Below are 19,103 nucleotides of genomic sequence, written 5' to 3'. Positions count from 1 at the left end.
GTGCCCTGTGGAAATTCACCCATTCTATGGCCTAGGGAAGCCCAAACGGTCTGTGCCTCACCGAGGGGAAGCCCACCCACTCCGTGTCCCCCTGGGGGGAAGCCCACCCACTCCACGGTCCCCTGAGGGAAAGCCCACTCACTCCATGCACTAGGGAAGCCCACCCGCTCCATTGCCCAGGGAAGCCCACCCGCTCCATTGCCCAGGGAAGCCAACCCGCTCCATTGCCCAGGGAAGCCCACCCGCTCCATTGCCCAGGGAAGCCCACCCGCTCCATTGCCCAATGAAGGTCACCCACTCCCTGCCCCGGGGTAGCCCACCCACTCCATGCCCTGCGAGGAAGCCCACCCACTGAGACCAAGGTAACCCCACCCCCAGTTGTCGATTGTAATGACAGTACCACTATCCTCCTTTTACCTCTGGTCGGCCTTCAGCCATCCGCGGCGCCCCTTCACTCCACCGAGAGTCGTCCCCGTGGCCGCTTGGCCCATCGCAAAGCCTGCCGCCCCCACTCCTGCCAGGATCCTTCTCTGCATGCCAGCAGGCAGGTTGCACAGCTGGCTCGAAAACCAGTAACTGTGTTTTATCTGCTGTTTCAGCAGGGCCACCTCTGCTCTGTCCTGAAAGCATCTTCTGGTGAGTAGGCAGCAATCCAAAGGAGTGTTTCAAGGAGGAAGAAACCCTGTCCTTCCTTTTATCCAAAACATAATCGATTATCGCCTCTGTATCCTTGAAGTCCAGTTGGTACTGAATGGGTTTCTGTTCCACAGCCAATGGGGATGCAACTGGCCTGGTATCTAATGGGTATTGAACATCGTTCTCCTTGACCGGTGTTGGATGATGGAGGAACTCTTTCTTCCTTCCAACAGCCAATGGGAAATAGACCTGCCTTTGCTTGCCCACTAGTGAGGATTTAACTTCTTTTCCCTTTGAATCCAATGGAAATGGGATTTGCTTTTGCTTGTTGACCAAATGGCTTTGGGTGGGACTTGATTGCTCGGAAGAAGCCAGGAGGAAATGGACTTGCTTCCCTTTCGGTCTGGTGTGGGGCAGGGATGGAGCTCCCTTTGCCATTACGGTCAACGGACAATGAGCGCGATTTTGATCAACGGTCAGAGGATACTGGGACTGGTTGTGATTGGGAGCCAAGCGATGGGGGGTTTGGCTGTCGGAAACAGCCAGGGGCCAATGGATGTGCTTCTGGTCAACAGTCAATGGGTGGCGGGCATGCTTCTGGTCAACAGCCAATGGGTGGCGGGCATGCTTCTGGTCAACAGCCAATGGGTGGCGGGTGTGCTTCTGATCAACAGCCAATGGGTGGTGGGCGTGCTTCTGGTCAACAGCCAAAGGGTGTTGGGCGTGCTTCTGGTCAACAGGCAATGGATGGCGGGCATGCTTCTGGTCAACAGCCAATGGGTAGTGGGATTGCATCTGCTTGACCCCCAATGGGTGGTGGGTGTGCTTTTGGTCAACAGCCAATGGATGGCCGGTGTGATTCTGATCAACAGCCAATGGGTGGTGGGCTTGCATCTGATTGACCCCCAATGGGAGGTGGGTGTGCTTCTGGTCAACAGCCAATGGATGGCTGGTATACTCCTGGTTGACATCCAATGGGTGGTGATGTCGTCCTATGTGCCGACGGCGCCTTGGACGCAGCTCTGAATCAGACATGCTGCTATGAAAGGCGTGGCGCTCCAGTGCATCAGCGAATCTTTCGGGGGAAGAGGCTACAAGGTGGCCAGAGAAGGGGGCTGCTCCTGGGGAATTCACCCTCCCTCCAAGGCGACTGCCACCAGCGACTGGAGGACTCAACCTCCGAGCACCTCTTCTACCTCTGCTTGCCGGCCGTTGGGTCCCTTCAGCAGCACGTGGCTGAGCTCGGGATCGCTTCCCTGGTTTCCATGTACTTGTGAGAGGCCCCTCGTCCTCGGGAGAATCACTCAACTTCGCCGTCTGCTTGCCGCAATCCTCGTGGGGGGCGGGAGACTCCTTGGCTGTTCGTCCGATCACTCGGGGCAGTCCAGATCCAATGGCTGCATATTCTCTCCCAGCCGCCAATCCAGCACGGAACCAGTAACGGCCTCCCTCTCGCTCACTCTCCCCCTCGAGTGATGAGGCGCCCTCCTCCAACTCCCTTACAACGAAGGGCTGGCGAGACCTGGGCTGACCGTAGCAGATTTCGTACCATGGGGAGGCTGGAAAGGAAGACAAAACGAATGCGAACGGCAGCACTGGCTCAACGTCAACAGAAGAGGGTGTGCTCAAAGCAAGGGGGGGGGGTTGCGAACACCACCTACAACACATCGTGTTCCTCTGGGCCAGCCATTCTCAACCTTCCTTTGGCTATGCTTCCCCCCACCCCCCACAAACCACAGGACTTTGCTCAAAATTTCTGGGCCCCCTTCCCATGAAGCTGTCAAGTTTTGGTCTCTTCCACACTTCTCTCCTACCGATACTTAAAAAACATTTATGTTACAGGTTCACCAGGTTGATTCCAGAGACTGGGGATGGGGGGGGGGGGTTGGCCTTGGAGGAGAGATTGAGTTGACTGGGACTGTGAATTTAGGAGAATGAGAGGGGATCTTATAGAAACGTATAAAATTATGAAAGGCATTGATAGCATGGGATGGGGCGGTTAGTGCAATGCAGTTACAGCTCCAGCCCTCGGGACCGGGGTTCTAATCCTGCGCTGTCTGCGAGAAGTTTGAATGTTCTCCCCACGGCTGGGCTTCCTCCGGGTGATCTGGTTGCCTCCCACCCTTAATTGGTTAATTGGGTGTAATTGGGCGGCCCAGGCTCGCGGGCTGAAATGGCCTGTTACTGTGCCGCATGTCTAAGATTTAAAAATTAAATTTAAATTTTAAAAAAATTAAAGATAGAGGTGTGATAGTACAGGATACTATCACCGATGTATATATTTACACATAGTAGTAGTGATTGGCTGAGAGCCGTGGCCACGCCTACTGGCAGGTCATAAAGGGCTGCTCCTAACCAGACCCAGGTCAGTCTGGACTGGTCGACCTTGATGTACTGCACCCCAGTCTTTTGCTAATAAAAGCCTTGGTTTGAGTCCACAAGTCTGAGTCATTTGACACGCTACCAGAGGTAAGCCTGTTGTTTCCACTGGTTGGTGAAATTTAGCCTCAAGATTCAGAGTAGATTTAGAATGGAGGTCAGGGAGAAAAGAAAGATATGAAAACCTGCAGTCACCACGGTTGAAGTAATAACACACAACGCTGGAGAAACTCAGCAGGTCAAACAGTGTCCTTTATACAACAAAGATAAATACATGACCAATGTTTAAAGCTTCAACCCTTCAAGGTATGGGCAAATACCGAACAAAAGGGTAAGGCATGGACACAAGGGCAGGAGGTAACAGGTGGAGAAGGGTCAGCAGTGATCAGGGGAGGAGGGATGGCTGGGTGAATAGGGGTGAGGTGGAGAGCTGACAGAGGGAAGGGAAGGAGAGCAGGGTAGCAGGCTGGAAGAGTGCCAAGATGTAGATGAGGAGGAACGGCTGTGCCCAGAGGGCAGTGAATCTGTGGAATTCACTGCCCACTGAAGCAATGGAGTGACCTCAGTAAATATATTTAAGACAAGGACAAATTTTTACTATTAGAATTAAGGGATATGGAGGTGGAGATAAGCCTCTGATCAGATCAGCCATGACCTTATAGAATCGTGAGCTGTAAAGATAACAAGGCTTTTACATAAATGTGCAATGGCCCCTGGGGGTGGGGTCGTAGGGATCATGTTGAGACTGGCTGCTCTGTACCTTAAACCCAAACATACAAACATCCTTTTCTCATTTTAGCTAATCCCGCCCTTATCTGGTTCCCCATTCCCATCTTTACCTATCCCTATTCTGACGGCAGCCTGGTTGGCGAAGCAGGTAGCGTATCGCCTTTACAGCGCCAGCGATTGGGACTGGCGTTTGAATCCCGCGCTGTGAGGAGTTTGTACATTCTTCTCATGACCTGCATGGGTTTTCCCGGGGGCTACGGTTTTCTCCCACCGTTCAAAACGTACGCGGGGGGGGGGGGGGAGTTGTAGGTTAATTGGGTGGCTTAGACTCACAGGGCTGGAATGGCCTGTTACCATGCTGCATGTCTTCTTTTTTTAATTTAAAATTTCTTTTCTCTAACTTTCCTCACCCCACCCCCGGGGCAGTGGATTCAACCCCCACCCCTGCTGCAGAGGAATCACTCCCCCCCCCCAACACCGTCACAGGGCACTCACCCCCCCACACCGTCACAGGGCACTCACCCTCCACCTCTTAGCCCCTCCCCAGCCTCTCCCCCTCCCTCCCACTTTGGTACCTTGACGACTCGTGCTCAATAGCTATGTGATGTCATGTTTAAACTTAGAGAAGATTAGAATTGAATTTAAATTTTCAAACTCTGTGGGGACCCTTTTATTAATTATTTTCAGAATCTCTGATTTGATATGAATGGAGAGGTGTTGACCAATAAGGCAATTTATCACTTTGATAAGGAAATCTTTTTTTCCCTCTCCTTGCCAAACAGCTTTGTTTTTGGTAGTGGGTTTATAAAATATTACTATAATTAGTTTGATTGAGAAGGCAGGGAACCTTCGATGAACTAATATGATCTAAGTGTAATGTATTTTTTTTTACTTTTAACATGTATCTTTATGTACTCTGTATTTTTCGATGCGGAATTTCAATTTCAATTAAAACACTGACAAAGAAAGATACCTTGACGAAGGGCTTAGGCCCAAAACGACCTATTGACGCTGCAAGTACTGCTGAGTTTCTCCATCATTTCTGTGAACTATAATCACAAGATAAAGGCCATTCGGCCCATCAAGTCTACTCTGCAAATCCACCCCGAGCTAAACCATTCTCACATCTCGTTCCAAATTCTGGCCCTTTCCCCGTATCGCTTGATACCCTGACTAATTAGACACCTATCAATCTCCTCCTTAAACCCCCACCTGCCCCCAATGATCTGGCTGTACAGTGCCATGAACCCACAAACCCATGACCCTCTGGCTAAAGAAATTTCTCCTCGTCATCTACTCTGTCTGTAGATTGTCTTGTTTAATTTTTTTCCCCCTCATCTTGATATCACCCCACCCCATTTCTACTTTAGTCTCTATAAAGGGTCCCAACTCAAAACTCGTCTGCTCAGATGGTGCTTGACCCTCATCGTTTGCTCGAGATTCCAGATCTGCAGTTTTGTGTTCCTCTCAAATAAGCATTGCTTCATTCCAGAAGAGGCCACGGTTCTCCCACTGCCGTGGAGATGGATTAGGAGTGGGGTGAGAAGACAGACGGCTTCTAGGAATGGGGGTAGGGACAGGAGGCGGCAGACTGGAACACCGGTTACCTTTGTCTCTCCTCTCTTTGTCCCTGGCTTCCTCGCGGTCCTCGGAAGGTGGGTCCGTCTCCCCTGGAGATCTACGTATTCGGTCCTTCTGCTGGGGAACAAAGAGTGAAGCTTGAGCGAGCAGTTGCAGAGTAAGAGGCAACTCTGAGACAGACCCCAACAGAAGCTGTTTCCGTCCGGGCAGCCTCCTAGACCCAGTGAATGAGAGACTAACTCATACTCGCTCCCATTCACTCCCCTCCTCTAAATACCTCACCACCCAATTCATGGTCAACCATATCGCTGGGCCTCAATTAGCAGTTAGCACGCTGCATTTACAGCGCTAGCAACCCGGGTTCAAATCTGGTGCAGTATGTAAGGAGTTTTCACGTTCTCCCCGTGTCTGTATTGGTTTCCTCTGGGGGCTCCAGTATCCTCCCACCCTCCAAAACATACGGGGGTTGTAGATTGATTTGGGTGTAATGGGGTGGCATGGGATTAGATAGTAAAATCAGCTTCAATCTGTGCTGTAAAAAAATCACGACATTTAAAAATTTAAATCACAAGCCATCCCAGACTGGATGAATGGCAGATCATCTTCCCAATGGCAGATAAATGCCCCTTTGGGCAGCACGGTTAGCGTCACGCTGCGGCAACCGTACCCATACTCTCAATAGAGCTCCTATAGAAAGTTGACATAATGGCGGCCGATAGCCTTACTCACTTCAGTCTTCTCAGTAAGTGTTGAGCCTTCCTGACAAGTGAGGAGATGTTGAGTGTCTATGATAGGTCACTAGTTCAGTGAATTACAAGGAACTTAGTGCTCTCTACTCTCTCCACTACCGAGTGGTTGATGTGTAGCGGAGGTGGTGGATCCTGGTCCTCCTGACGTCCATGATCTTCTCCTTCGTCTCATCCACCTTATGGCTCAGGTTTTCTACCTCTTCTCTGTAGTGCGACTCATCGATGTTGCTGATGAGGCCCGACGACAGTCGAGCCACCTGCAAACGAAGACTCTGCTGGAGCCAGATCTGGCGCTGCAGTTGTGAGTCATGAACGGGCTGACCGCGCAGCCCCGAGGGCCGCCAGGGCTCAGCATGACGGTGCTCGACATTCAGCTACCGACCCGGTCTTTCCATTAGGAAGACTGAATCCAGTTATAGAGAGGGGTGTTGAGTCCTAACGAGGACAGCTTCTCCACCAGCCTCCAGGGAACAGTCATATTAAATGCCGAGCTGAAGTCAATGAACACTATGAAAATTGGAACTTAAAAAACCAATCTTTTTGTAGATTTTTGCTCCTTTAACTGGATTGGTTGGTGAATAGAGACCCATCAACATGGTTGACCCTGTGTCGAGGCAATTAAAGAAGGGAAATAAACTGATATTTTGACCAATATTCATGTCCTGTAGATGAACAGTTTGGAAGACTTCTACCTCCTTGCGTGATCGCTGCCTGCTCTCCTCCCACACCTCCACCTTCTCCTTGAACACCAGCTTGTCATCTCTAATGTTCTTGCTGCTGGGGTAGAAGGTGCAGGTTAGTACATTCACTAAATCACATCTGATCAGACCTCTCAGTGGCAAAATTGGTCTGACCCTGCACTTAATATTCTGTCTGGAGCATTAAACTATGGGCAACCTGTTGTACTCACAGGGTAGTGAAATGCGAGGGTCTGCAGATCCTGTGATTGTAGTAAAAATGCAGAGGATCTCAGTGGGCCCCGATAAAGACATATAACCAGTGTTTAGGGCGGGCAACCAAATGTTTGGTCACGGTGGTCGGTTGCAAGAAGCTTTTAATAGGAGAGCGGGGCGGCGCTGCCGTGACAGCAGCAGAGATGTGGACCTGGCACGGTGCTGCTCCGCAGGGTCCTACTGCCCGGTCATGAAGCCGGCAGCTCCGTGCCAGCTCCCCGCAGCCCGTTAGAGGAGCCGCCGAGATTTTTTTTTAAAGGAATCCTGCAACGACTGAGGCCTGCGTCCGAGACGGCGGCACACCACGAGGGGGTTGTATAAAACAGGGAAGCGACAGAATAGCGCAGGGCACCAGAAACGGAGAGAACATTCCTCCCCCCCACCCCAAAGTTTGAGAAGAAATATAGGAGCTGACCCTACAGAAAAGGTGACCGCAGCGGTGGACCAAATTTCAGATTTATTGTCAGAGGACAGACATGACATGCAAGCCTAAAATTCTTTATCCTGTGGAAGTGGTACAATTACCACTTATTAGTAATACAAAAAAAAACTGTACATAACAAACACAATGCAGACACCAATCCCCCTGAGTGTAGAGCCCTGCAAAAGATATTGGACCCAGCCCAGGACCATAACAGGCAAAACCCTCTCCACCATCATCTCCAGGGAACGCTGCCGTCGGAAAGCACCAGGGATCCCCCACCACCCGGCGCACGCCCTGTTCTCTCTGCTGCCATCAGGAAAAAGGTCTCGGGGCCACAAGACTCTTCATATGCTTACATGTGTACGCTATGTACAGTTTTTATTTGCATGACCAATTAGTGGAAATTCTGCCGCGCCTGCAGGAAAAAGAACCTCAGGGTTGTAGGTGATGCCATGTTCTCTGACAATAAACCTGAACCATCAGGTTGACAGCTGCTTGCTGTTGGTACAGTAAAAGTCTGAAACTCTGGACCAACCCATTCGCTGAGCAGTCTGGATTTTCAAGATTCTTGGGCAGTACTATAAAAGTTCAAATTTAGGGAGGAGTAAAGAAGAGAGTAAAGGATCATTTATTCATTACCACACTTCATTTATCAAAACGAGCAGTTTTAAAGGAAACTAAAAATGCCACTGTGGTGCTTACCCACATACACAATAGGCTGCGAAATTTAAAGAGTTTGAGTGTTTTTGAAAAGTCTGGATGCTTGGGTGGTCCAGATTTCTGGTATCCAGATACTTCCACTGTAACAAGTAATGGGCCCTGCAGGCCAAAGGAATGAAAGGCCCCATCCCAGGCGAGGTTGGAGCCTTTGGAGAACGAAGTGGCGGATGTCTGAGATCAAAGAAAGGCAGGGGGAAAAAAGCAAGGGTCAGCCTTACGTTTGTTTGCGAGGCTTCCTGTCGAGCGCCCCGCTCCGCTCATCTTCCTCCTCCTGCAGCCTCCTTGCGACCCTGAGGTTCGTCCGAACTTGCCAGGCCTTCAGCTTGTTGGCTGCAAGGTGCTCCTCAACTGCAAGAGGAACCACGGCAGGTAAGTGCATCAGCAAAGTCACGATTACTTACAGACCGGAAAACGGACTCTCATCTTTAAAGGAGCAGAGACAGGTGCGGTTAACCCAACGTTGCCACAGCACCAGAAGTGACCAGGGTTCAAATCCCGCACCGTCTGTAAGGAGTTTGTACATTCTCCTCGTGCCAGGGTGGGTTTCCTCCCACTCTTCAAAAGGTACCGAAAGTATAGGTTAGTGGTTTTCAAACTGCTCCCCTAAACTCACATTCCACTTTAAGCAATCCCTATGCCATGCGTTTTGTGATGAGTAAGGGATTGCTTAAGGTGGGCTGTGGGTGGAAAGAAAAAGATTTGAAAACCACTGTTTTAATCGTACCAAACTGTCACGGTTTCATAACTCCAAAGGGAATGGGCCAATGACAATTTTTCTCAAGCAAAATATTTCAGAAACAATTGGGTCTAGAGCAGGAATTCTCAACCTTCCCTTCCCACTCACAACCCACCTTAAGCAATCCCTGACTAATCACAGAGCACCGATGGCCTAGGGATTGCTTAAGGTGGAATGTGAGTTTAAGGCAGCAGTTTAAAAAAACCACTGGTGTAGGTTAATTGGGTGTAGGTTGGACAGTACGGGTTCGTGGGCCGAAACAGCCTGCTGCAGTGCTGTATGTCTACATTTTAAAAGCATATTTATATTTTATTAAATCAAAATTAGACAGCCACAAGACACACGGGAGGTAGTACAGTACCCCATATCCGAAACGCTTGGGACCAGATGTTTTTTGGACTTGGGTTTTTTTTACGGATTTTGGAACAATGCATCAGCAGAATACCTGTATCAGCAGTTAAACAGCGTCAACAAACAATGGCCAGCTTTTTGAGGGCCAACATGGCACCACAAGTGGAAAATTCACGAGATAACGTTTCATACTTACAAAAAACCAATCTCTGCTTACAAAAAAGATAAATGCAGCACTAGAAATTCTCATCGACAGCTTTATCCACTACGTCTTTGTACACCAGAGCTCCAACAGAGTGTCAGAGCCCCACGTGGGCAATTCAGGTGGCAAATTTTGTTTCAACTTGTGACATCACGTGGGCGCTAACAGAACAATTAGGTGTTTGGATCTTTTCGGTTCTCAGACACGGGATGCTCAACCCCTAACCTTGCTTTGCAATTCTACAAGATCCAAGCTAATCTTTCACTTCCCTGCTCAATCTCCAAATCCTTCAATTCCGTCCAAAACAATAGGACTTCTCCTTGAATGTAGTCCAAAAACATCCAGCGACTGAATCCCAACAATTTGCAGTGCAGAAATATCTCCAAGCTGGCTAATACCTATTCTGGGACAGTGTCCCTGTCTACAACAACGGAATTCCGTCTGGTTTCATCGCTACCTGGTACGGGGGTGCCAATGCTCAGGACAGGAAGAATCTCCAGAGTGTTGTAAACTCAGCCTGCGACATCATGGGCATCACTCCACTCCATCGAGGACATCTCAAGAAAGTAGCTTCTACCCTCAAGGACCCCCACCACCCAGGCCTCATACTCTCTTCACACCGCTACCATCGGGAAGGAGGTACAGGAAGCTGAAGACGAGCACCCAGCGGTACACGGACAGCTTCTTCCCCACTGCCGTCAGATTCCAGAATGGAAAATGAACCACAGACACGACCTCACTTTTTTTTTTGCAGTACCGTATACATCCACTTATAAGATGGTATTTGAATCTTAAAAAATGTCACCCCAAAAACAGGAGTAGTCTTATACACAAGTATATAATTCGAAGCTTAACATCGAAGTCTCAACGCTTCCCCACGCCAAGTACAAAATTTTAACAGCAAAGTCTCAGAGCTCATCCGCGGGGTCCAACCATCCAGTCCAATGGCTGTCGGCTCTGTAAAGCTTTAAACGGCCGATTAAACGAGCTGATAGTGATTTATTTTAAAATAAAAATGTAAACTGTGTAATTTTCTTTTAATTTTTAAAATAAACTTAACTTCTAACTTGTATGTAAATATGCTCCGTGGTCCTGGAGAAACACTAATTCGACTTTACCATGCAAGCATGGTACAGGTATAAATGATAAATAAAGGTATCTTGGCTTGAAACTTAGACATACAGCATGGTTACAGACCAATTTGGCCCCAGGAGTCCACACCACCAATTTACACCCCATTAACCTACACCCCGGAACATTTTTAAAAGGTGGGAGGAAACCGGAGCTCCCCAGAAAAAAACCCACGCAGACACAGGGAGAACGTACAAACTCCTTACAGACAGTGCGGAATTTGAACCCAGGCCCAGTCTTGACTGCTGGCGCTGTAAAAGTATTGTGCTGTAAAAGCGTTGCGCTGACCGCCGCGCCAACCGTGACATCATTCCACTGGTCAGCAGTAAGTACCAGACTTGGGGGAGCCTTATTCAGTGAGTATAGCTCAAAATCGACATTTTAAGTGGAAATTCTGGGGGGGGTGGGTCATCTTATACAAGTCGTCTTGTTCGTCGAAATATATGTCTACTTTGAAATGAAGTTTACAGCAATATTTGCACTGTGACTCTACCGCAAACAATGAATTGACAGTAAATTCTATTCAAAATGTCGCCCCCCCGTCCCTGTCTCAATGAGAGCAGACCAGCCTTAATCTCTCCTTATAGGAGACATCCTTCATTCCAGAAGCCTATATCGTTCAGCTAGAATGTTGCCAGGACTGGGGAACCTGGTCAAAAGGAGAGGCTAGATGGACTGAGAATTTCCTTTGTGGACTCAGAGACAAAGTAGATGTTTATAAAATCATTACGCGTGTAATAGTTGAATTTTGTGGACCAATTTTTAGGGTAAAATTTACGGGGTCAACTGTTACGTGCACACTATTTTTGACCACGTAGGTACCTGTATCGCTCAGGACGTTGGGAGCTCAGATGGGCAGGCATCCAGGGCCCAGCTGTGAACCCGCAGTTGGGATATTGGGAGTTCGGACGGGCAGATGGCTGGGAATGAGTGGTAATCCACATTTGGGGCGTCGGGAGCTCGGATGGGCAGACGGCTGGAGCAACGGGAGCTCGGATGGGGCCAAGGAAAGAGTCTGTGGTCGAGGGGTCAGAAGCTCCGGTGGGCAGGCGGCCTAGGCAAGGACCCATGGTTGGGGCATTGGGGGCTCCGGTTGGTAGGCAATCAGGGCGCAGGCAAGAATCCGCAGTCGGAACGTTGGAAGCTCGGATGGGCCACAAATTTGTGGGGGGGAGAGGGGGTCAACTTTTACAAAAAAAAATGAATTTTTGGGCTACAAATAGGAGGGGTTGACTATTACATGCTTATATACGGTAGTCATAAACTTTTCCCCCAAAGCAGGCAATTCTGAAGCAAATGAAGATAAACTGGGGAGCTCAGAAGGTCAGGCAGTAGCCAGGGGAGATATGGTCGGGACCCAAGAGAGGACAGATTTAAGGAGAGAGAAAAAAGATTTAAAGAGGGGCTTCTCTCTCTCTCTCTCTCTCTCACACACACCCACACACAAATCCGCACCGCATAAACACGCACACATTCATTCATGAACTCGCACTCCTACGCACAGGCCCACACACACACACACACACACACACACACACACACACTCGTGCGTGCACAGATCCCTTAACAGACCTGCGCGCCCACATACACACACACACTCACCTTCCCGTTCCTGTAACACATGCGCGACTGTCTGATCTCCCAGAATCTGGAACTTCTGGTAGGCTGAAGGGAAAAAAAATGGGCAAAGAATCAGGATCGATCTCAGAGTTGGGCTGCATTGGACAAGGCCCGGATCGCTACAGGACCGAACAGCATCCCTGAGAGCATCTTCTCCCTCCTCCGGTTTGACAACTCTCTCGCAACACCTCGCTGACAGCCCAGCTCCACTCCCACTAAACAAGGGTTACGGGGGACTTCCCTGCCGACTTTCACTGTGATCTCCTCCAACTTTCCGAGATCTCTCCCCCTCTCTAATTCTGGTTTCTTGAGCATCTTCAAAAGTCCCCGGCCCGCTCCAGTGGCCACACCTTCAGCTGCCTGAACCTCGGCTCCGTCCTCTCTCATTTTCTTCCCCCCCCCCCCCCACCACTTCAAGGAGCTATGATTCAGCATCAGACAATCCAAAGTGGCCACTGTTAAGAATTTTGGGATAGTTTTCTAAGTTCAAGACCATATAGGAATGCAAAGAGGTTGTTATTAGTGTCAATAAAATGTAATACTGTGTATACACGAGTATGGTCAATACAGTGTAAAAGTCGACCCCCCGCCACTGGAGCTCCCGACCCCTCAACTATGGGCTCGCGTCCAGGCCACTCCCTCACTGGAGCTCCTGATGCCCCAGCCGCCCATCCATCCAAGCCCCAGATGCCCCGGCTGCAGATCCTGGCCTTGGCCACCTGCCCATCCGAGCTCCCGGCACCCCATCCACAGACCCTCACCTTGGTCAGCTGCCCGCCCATCCGAGCTCCCAACGTCACAACCAGGAACTGTTGCCCTGGCTGCCTACCCACTGGAGCTCCTGACGTCCCAGCCACAGATCCTCTCCTCAGGTGCCTGCCCGTCCAAGCTCTCAACACCCCAAACCACATGGTCCTTGCTGCGGTTAAAAGTAGTATAATAGTCAACCCCTTAAATTTTACCCTAAAATTTGGTCTCTAAAACTCGACAATAACACAAGGAACCCTGACCCTACCATTTGTGACAGGGGCATTAAATAAGTACATTTGGAATAAAATTTAGTAAAATCCGTGTTATCCGGAATTCAAGTAACAGCCTCAAAATAAATCATGGAAAAAAGATAAAAAATAGAGGCTTAAAATTGGCGCCCCCTGGTGGTTAGCTCACCAATCACTCAGTCTCAAGCAACCGGAAAATTAACAACCGGCATCTACCAATCTCTATAGGTGCCAGATACCAGGGATTTTACTATATTAACATTGATGTGATGCAAAAAAAATTACGCCTGGTGCCTTCAGAAAACAGGATCAGTTTCCCTGACTCAGTCTGTGAGACTCCCATCCCAACAATCTATTTAGGGGGTTAGGGGCAAAATAAGGTGGTTAATGTATAAACAGAAATACTGGTGGAACTCAGCAGGTCCTGCAGCATCCATAGGAGGTAAAAATGCCTAATCAATGTTTCGGGCTTGAGCCCTTCCTCAAGGTGTGAGCAAAAAGCAGGCAGGTGACTGAATAAAAAAAGATGGGGGGGGTAGGAAGGAAGGAAGAAAAGGCAGGGGGACGAACGCAGGCCAAAGGCCTTAACTGGACATGAATAGGAGGGCAGGGGAGGGAGAAAAGGAATCATTAGGATAGGGGGAGGAGAAAGAGCAAAGGTGGGCAACGAAGCGATCTCGCAGACTGTGACCAGACCCTCTGGGACAGAGGAGGCCGACGGTTAGCAGGTTGGGAGCTCGCTGCACTGAGCACCTTCACTCCGTCCGCACCAGTGACATAGACCTCCCAGTAGTCAATCATTTCAGTGCTGTGTCACGCTCCCACATTCACAGGTCTGTCCATGGCCTCCCATACTGTCCCACCAAGACCGCCCGCAAGTCGGAGGAACAACACGGTTAGCACAACACCTTCCAGCGATCGGGACTGGGGTTTGAATCCCATGCCATCTGTAAGGAGTTTGGACATCCCCCCCCCCCGTGTCCGCGTGGGGTTTTCTCCAGGGGGCTCCGGTTTCCTCTCACCGTTCAAAACGTACCGGGGGTGTAGGTTAATGGGGTGTAAATTGGGCGGCACGGACTCGTGGGCCGAAATGGCCTGTTATCGCACTGTATGTCTAAATTTAACATTTTTAAATGTTTAATGTAACACCTGATTTTCCATCTGGGCACTCTCCAGTCAGATGGCATTAACATAGACTTTTCCAATGTCTGCCCCCTTCCCTCCCCCTTCCCCGCTCTCCTCCCTCCCTTCCAGTCATCCTTCCCCCCCCCCTCCCTTCTCCACCTACCACCCCCTGCCTTTGCGACCACCTCCCCCCTTCACTCCTTTTTTTTCCGGCCTCTGCCGACACTTTCCAAATCTTGAAATGAAGGGTTCAAGCTCAAATCGTTGGTTCTGTATTTTTACCTTTGTTATATAAAGGACGCTGTTTGACTTGCTGAGGTGCTGCAGCTTTGTGTCTTCACTTCAACTGCGGTGTCTACAGATTTCTGTGTTTTACTTTTGGAAACTGGAGGTCAACATTAATGCCATGTGGTTGGAGAGTGCCCAGACAGAATCCAATTTGGAGACAGCCTCAGTCCCGCAGTGCTTGAGACCACGGACGTAGATGTCAGCATGGGAATGGGGCAGGGAATTGAAATGGATGGCCACTGGGAGATCCCCACTGTTGCATCGGACAGAGTGAAGGTGCTGAACAAAGCGACCCCCCCCAGTCTGCCACCAGCCCCTCCGGTACAGGGGGGGCCAACAGTTGGCATGAAGGGCTTTCATGAACTCAATGGGCTGAATGGCTCGTTGCCATCAGTATGACGACGACATAATATCATTGACCATCAATCAGAAATAAATTTACTCGAGGCCAATCCACAACGACACTCTGTGGCGGGGGTCCCTCTTTCTCTGTGTGACCGTAAGAGGCACTTCAGGTGATTTCTGCCGATGGGGAATCTGTCTGCCTAATGGCAGTAATATTGCATTGTCTTTATAACATGAAAGTAAAGGAATCTCCAATCTGTGGTGGACATTGGGTGTACTTAGGCAGAGATTGAATAGTCAGAGTATCAATACTCTGTGATCTATTTTGATTTTAGTAAGGCTTTTGATAAGGTTCCTCATGTAAGGAAGGTTCAGTCACTAGGGATTAAGAGAGAGATAGTGAGATGGGTTCAGAGGTGGCTGGAAGATAAGACGACAGCAGAGATTCGTGGTGGACAACTGTCTGTCAGGATGGAAGCGTGTGATGAGCAGGGTGCCTCAGGGATCGGTGCTGGGTCCCTTGTAGTTTATCATTTATATTAATGATTTGGAGGAGAGTGTGGTTAACTGGGTAAGCAAATATGCAGATGATATGAAAATAGGGGGAGTGGTGGACAGTGAGGAAGGTTTTCTTGGATTACTGAAGGATTTGGTTTGTTTGGAAGAGTGGGCTGAAAGATGGCAGATGGAATTTAATGTAGACAAGGTGCAGCATTTTGGAAAAAATAACCAAAATAGGACATATACAGTTAAGAGGAGGGCATTGAGGAACAGAGGGACCTGGGGGTTATGGTATTGAAGGTAGATTCCCATGTAGACAGAGTGGTTAAGAAGGCATATGGTATACTGGCCTTCATAAATCATAGCATAGAGTATAGGAGCAGGGAAGTGATGATGCGACCGTTTAAGGCATTGGTGAGGCCAGGTTTGGAGTACTGTGCTCAGTTCTGGTCTCCAAATTACAGGAAGGATATAGATAACGTGGAGAGGGTGCAGAGAAGATTTACAAGGATGTTGCCTGGCTTACAGCATCTAGAGTACAGAGGAAGATTAAGGAGACTAGGATTTTATTCAATTGGAACGTAGATGGCTGAGAGGGGATTTGATAATTTAAAATTATGAAGGGAATAGAGAGACGAGACATAAATAGACTCTTTCCCCTGAGGGCAGGGGAGGTTGGAAAAAGAGGGCATGAGTTAAGGGTAAGGGGGCAAAACTTTCGGAGAAATGTGGCAGAATGGAATGATCTTCCAGAGGAGAGAGTTGTGGCAGGGTCCCTTCTGTCATTTAAGAGAAGAGAACTCACAGTTCGGCGGGCAGCAACCTCCTTTGAAGAAGACCACAGAGCCCACCTCACTGTCAAAAGACAAAGGAGGAAAAACCCAACACCCAACCCCAATCAACCAATTTTCCCTTGCAACCGCTGCAACCGTGTCTGCCTGTCCTGCATCGGACTTGTCAGCCACAAACGAGCGTGCAGCTGACGTGGACATTACCCCTCCATAAATCTTCGTCCGCGAAGCCAAGCCAAAGAAAAAAAGAAAGGATGTGTACATGGATGTGAGGGTGTTGGAGGGATATGGGTGGAGAGCGGGAGGGGGGAACTAGTGGAGTTGTTAAAGTTAACCGGCGCAGACTCAAAGGGCCAATAATGGCCTGTTTCTGTGCTGTGAACTGTTATATGGTTATAAGGGTTATATGGTTATAAGGTTATAAGGATTATACGGTTATATGGGTTATACGGTTATATAGTCATATGGGTTATACGGTCATATGGGTTATACGGTCATATGGGTTATACGGTCATATGGGTTATACGGTCATATGGGTTATACGGTCATATGGGTTATACGGTCATATGGGTTATACGGTCATATGGGTTATACGGTTATATGGGTTATATATAGTTTTAGGGTTATATATAAGGGTTATAGGGGAAGGCAGGAGCGTGGGCTGAGTGGGAGAATGATTCAGCATATGATGGAATGGCAGGGCAAGCTCGATGGGCTGAGTGGACAACTTCTCGGGAGAACTTTCTTTTGTTTCTCTTTCTCTGTCAGAGGAGCTTCTGCTGATGGTGAATCTTCCTGCCTTATGGCCAACTAAATCAGATTTTGCGTACTATTGCACTGTTTTTATTACGTGGTAATAATGGAATCTTGAATTTCATCATTCATCCTGACGTTCGGTCACACACAACCCTCTCTGCACTCCGGTCGTACGTTCAAAATCTTACCTTCCTTCACGCGATTTAGGCTCTTTTCTCTGTCTTTCACTTTCCTCCGCGTTTTGCCCTCTCTGTCGTTTCCTGGAGGCCTCCACCCGACGGGCATCCCTTTCCGGTCTCGCCGCACACGTTCCGCTTCATCCAACAGCAGCTCAGGCTGACTTCAGGTAGGCCGCCACGGAAACCCAGTCTCCACCCCCCCGCCCCCCCACAATCAGGCCAGCCTGTGGCAGGGCATCCAGTTCCTTGTCGATTCTTCCCTGGGATCACCAGGCAGCTCTGTAACTCAATTAGGAACTGCACCTCACCACGGTTAGCACACTAGCCGCTTTCAGGTGCTCAGACGCAGATAATGCGCTGGCAGACGCAGCTGGGACGTTTAGGTGGCCATGGAAAAGACGCCTTTCTGTCACCTGAATGTGCCGGCTGAAGGAAAGCCGCGTCCAAGTGAACGCCGGCTCCTGTGGACTGTAGCCGTAGTCCCACTGCTGCTTTCAGGTGCAACGGGGGATTCTCGGAGCCGGAAATTATACCTTACAGGAGGAGGGTAAGGTAAGTGCTCCTCCTGGCTGGGTTCTCCGCTTTCAGATGGCCACCTGACAGCCGCATTAGGGTAGAATATGCGGCTTTACATCAGGGCATTTTGGCCACCTGAAAGTGCCTACTGCTGTGGGGCCAGCGACCGGGGTTCGAATCCCACGCTGTTTGTAAGTTCTTCCCTGTGTCTGCGTGGGTTTCCTCCCACTGTTTAATTTGTACTGGGGGGTGGGGGGGGGGGTGAGGCGAGGTTGTAGGTCAATTGGGTGGCACTGGCTCGTGGGCCAGAAGGGCCTGTTGCCGTGCTGTCTGTCCAAACTTAAATATAAAAATTTAGATGCATTCCACCTCTGTTAAATGGAGATTAGTCACCTTACCACTCGCTCGCCCTAATGACCCTGAGGAGAACCCGCTCACGTTACCGTCAACTACTTACTGCAAAGGGCAGCATGGCCAGCTCAACGCCATTACAGAGCCAGCGGCCGCATTTCGAACCCCACACCGCCTGCAACCCTCTCCCCGTGCCTCCACCCAAAGCGTGCAGGGCTCGCGACTCTAAGTTGGGCGGCACGGAGCCAGTGGCCGCACGCCAAAATTCAGCTGAGTTCAATGGAGGTGCGGTGCCTGCCGCCCGCTCACCTGACGCGGATCCTGCAACTCCTTATCCGTAGCTTGTGGAGTCAATGATTTCCCCACAATTATTAGTTGGACCAACATCTAATCCTGGTTCCCAAATGTTGACTCCCCACAGATTATGGAGTTGGTCAGAAGTTAGTGCCTAAATTAAGTTTAAACAACTGACATTTAATAACTAGTTTACTAACTTTTACTAACTAGTTAATAATCCCAATAGTTTAGTTACTATACTAATGTCCCATAGGCTACAATAATGGGGTTTCAGCAGTTAAATGATTAGTTCAGGATGAGATAAATACTTTTTTTTAGCTATCAGTTGCCCTCATGTAAAAGTTCCTTTCAAGTGGCTCAGGTTCCGAGCGCAGGCCCCGACCCCAGCCTCTCTTCACCTCACCTTGCGCCGAGGCCTACCTGTTCTACGGCCCAGCGGGCGGGGCGGAAGTAGCGGCCGCACGGCCCACAGCGAGGGCGGGGCGGAAGTAGGGGGCGGGACGCTGAGAGGACTGGCAGCTGTCAGCCCGGGCCATCAACAAGCCTGCTTACGAGATCGCAATGCACAGCGAGATATTTTTCAATAAAGGTTTGCTTCCTGAAAAATGACGGGGGATTGTGATAGAGAACCCCAAGCAGAACACAAAGGCGGTTTCAGATCTGCTCCATCACATAGGAAGTTGGAGAAACATGAACTTTTATGCTGATTTTCGTTCGTACTCGGCATCTGACGCCTCTCGTCTCA

The 19,103-nt window shown here is 49.5% G+C and overlaps 1 protein-coding gene across 7 annotated transcripts in view; it reads right to left on the bottom strand.

Moving 5' to 3' along the window:
• The window catches only part of LOC138754964 (uncharacterized), a 39,696-nt gene extending 20,892 nt beyond the window's left edge, over nucleotides 1–18,804 (bottom strand). For 5 of the 7 annotated variants that reach the window (XM_069920052.1, XM_069920053.1, XM_069920050.1 and 2 more), the window contains exons 1-6: nucleotides 17,204–18,804; nucleotides 12,194–12,256; nucleotides 8,390–8,519; nucleotides 6,767–6,851; nucleotides 5,352–5,442; nucleotides 418–2,195 (exon numbers count right to left, since the gene is read on the bottom strand). In XM_069920052.1, coding sequence (XP_069776153.1) covers nucleotides 418–2,195; nucleotides 5,352–5,442; nucleotides 6,767–6,851; nucleotides 8,390–8,519; nucleotides 12,194–12,256; nucleotides 17,204–17,300 — 2,244 coding nt within the window. In that variant the 5' untranslated portion in view covers nucleotides 17,301–18,804. The remainder of the gene's footprint in view (nucleotides 1–417; nucleotides 2,196–5,351; nucleotides 5,443–6,766; nucleotides 6,852–8,389; nucleotides 8,520–12,193; nucleotides 12,257–17,203) is intronic. The other 2 variants (XM_069920055.1, XM_069920054.1) reach the window with 2 other exon arrangements.
• Nucleotides 18,805–19,103: the final 299 nt, after the last annotated feature.

The sequence above is a fragment of the Narcine bancroftii genome, chromosome 2 (genome assembly GCF_036971445.1).
Source record: "Narcine bancroftii isolate sNarBan1 chromosome 2, sNarBan1.hap1, whole genome shotgun sequence".
Taxonomy (NCBI): Eukaryota; Metazoa; Chordata; class Chondrichthyes; order Torpediniformes; family Narcinidae; genus Narcine; species Narcine bancroftii.
Note: the sequence above shows the minus strand (reverse complement) of the source record. Positions and strands in the feature narration are given on the sequence as shown.